The sequence below is a fragment of the Octopus bimaculoides genome, chromosome 26 (assembly GCF_001194135.2).
Source record: "Octopus bimaculoides isolate UCB-OBI-ISO-001 chromosome 26, ASM119413v2, whole genome shotgun sequence".
In the NCBI taxonomy this organism is placed as follows: Eukaryota; Metazoa; Mollusca; class Cephalopoda; order Octopoda; family Octopodidae; genus Octopus; species Octopus bimaculoides.
In genome coordinates this window covers 20,268,054-20,269,756 of record NC_069006.1, presented here as the reverse complement: position 1 = coordinate 20,269,756, position 1,703 = coordinate 20,268,054, and the positions used below count along the sequence as shown (strand labels likewise).

Below are 1,703 nucleotides of genomic sequence, written 5' to 3'. Positions count from 1 at the left end.
AGAGACAGAGACAGAGATAGAGACAGACATAATGAAAGGACTGAAGAATAAGAGAGAGGGAAAGAAAGAGAGACGGAGTGAGTGTGTATACAGTGTATATTGTGAATGGACAAATCGTCTTCTAACAACAGGCCATCTATTTTTCACATTTAATATAGTCTTTTATTGATGATCGTTTAAAAACAAAATGGCCGTATGTACTTCAAAAAAGCAGCTTGTCTCTACGTGCTGCTGCATGTTTAGCTTTCTTTCCCTGTAACTTGCTTTTCAGGATTTCTCGTTGAGGTCCAATCATAATGGGGGCTTTAATGCTTTTCACTAATTCTGGGTATAGAGTTTGCCAATTGTCCAATACAGGAACTATATGGAAGGCATCCTGAAAAGAAATAATAATTAAAATTACAGAACAGCCCTCCACAGGACCTAGACGAAAGAGTCCGCATGGAATACGGCTTTGAAGCTAGTAAATTAATAAATAAAAAGTTATAAGGCTTAGAAATTGTTTCCATGCGTTGGTTCCCCATTTTTGAGAACATTTTTTTCTTTACCCAAGCAATTTTCTTTGATAATAGCTCAAATTGTAGCGGATTACGGTTCCGTTTCAATTAAAGAGGTAATAGCTGCTAAATAAGATTATCTGTTCCTTCAGAAATGGTTTAATCATTTGCCTGTCCTGTGCATCACACTTGATACACTGGACATATTTCCCTGGATGTCCATGCGTCATATACGATATACGCTTCCAGTCTTTATCTTCAGAAACCAGTGTAACTTTGGACTTATAGAAGGAAAGCTTTATATTTCTCAGAACGTATGAAAAAAGGGCTAACTAAGTCTGAAGATAAGAATGGAAGGACTTAGGAAAATGCTCTGGACAGGCAAAGGCGATATGAGAGCGGGAGTTGTCGTGCAGCAGCAGAACTCCATGCTGCCGATTAGGTCTTTTCTCCTGAATAGCCGTGTTGAGTCGTTCCATCTGTTGAATATAGAGCTTCACGTTGACCGTTTGGTTCCGTTCAAGCAATTCGTAATGGATAATCCCTTCCCAGTCCCACCATATGCACAACATCGTTTTACGCGGATGAAGATCTTGTTTCATGCGCGGTGTCGCTTGTTTACCGGGGCTAAGCCATTCCTTACGCTGCTTCATATTGATGTACAAGCACCATTTTTCGTCGCCAGTAACGATTCGGTAAAGAAATCGTTGCTTGTGTCCATGAGTTAAGCGGTGACGAGCAAGCAAACCAGCGGAGATTGTGGCTCGTTGATTTTTGTTCTTGTCCCTTAAAGCATGCGGAACCCATGCTCCACACATCTGAACCTTTCCCATCGAGTTCAGATGCTTCTCTATAGCAGTGTGGGAGCATTCCATTTTCTTGTCGTTTGATGAGAATTTTCGTGCAAAAGTTGGTTTAATCGCTCTTCATCGAACTCAACTGGACGGCCAGAACGAGGTGAGTCTCTGAGGTCAAAATTTCCATTTTTGAACTTGGCATACCAATCACGAGCAGTTCTTTCAGCTATGGCACCCTCTCCATACACAGCACAAATGTCGCGAGCAGCTTTTGCGGCCTTAGAACCTTGATTAAAAGCAAAAAGAAGGAGGTGTCGAAAATGCTCGTTTTTCTTAACTTGACATTCCATTTTAATGATCTGAAAATAAACACAAACTAACTAGAAAAAAAAAATAGATTCTAAAATTT

General features: G+C 40.3%; 2 protein-coding genes across 2 annotated transcripts in view; both read right to left on the bottom strand.

The window, feature by feature from the left end:
- The window catches only part of LOC106868997 (uncharacterized), a 76,473-nt gene that overhangs the window by 64,896 nt on the left and 9,874 nt on the right, over positions 1-1,703 (bottom strand). The gene's annotated exons all lie outside the window — the stretch shown is intronic.
- The window catches only part of LOC106868384 (uncharacterized protein CXorf65 homolog), a 4,987-nt gene continuing 3,419 nt past the window's right edge, over positions 136-1,703 (bottom strand). The window contains exon 2 of the mRNA XM_014913611.2: positions 136-376. Within this exon, the coding sequence (XP_014769097.1) occupies positions 203-376 (174 nt within the window). The 3' untranslated portion in view covers positions 136-202. The remainder of the gene's footprint in view (positions 377-1,703) is intronic.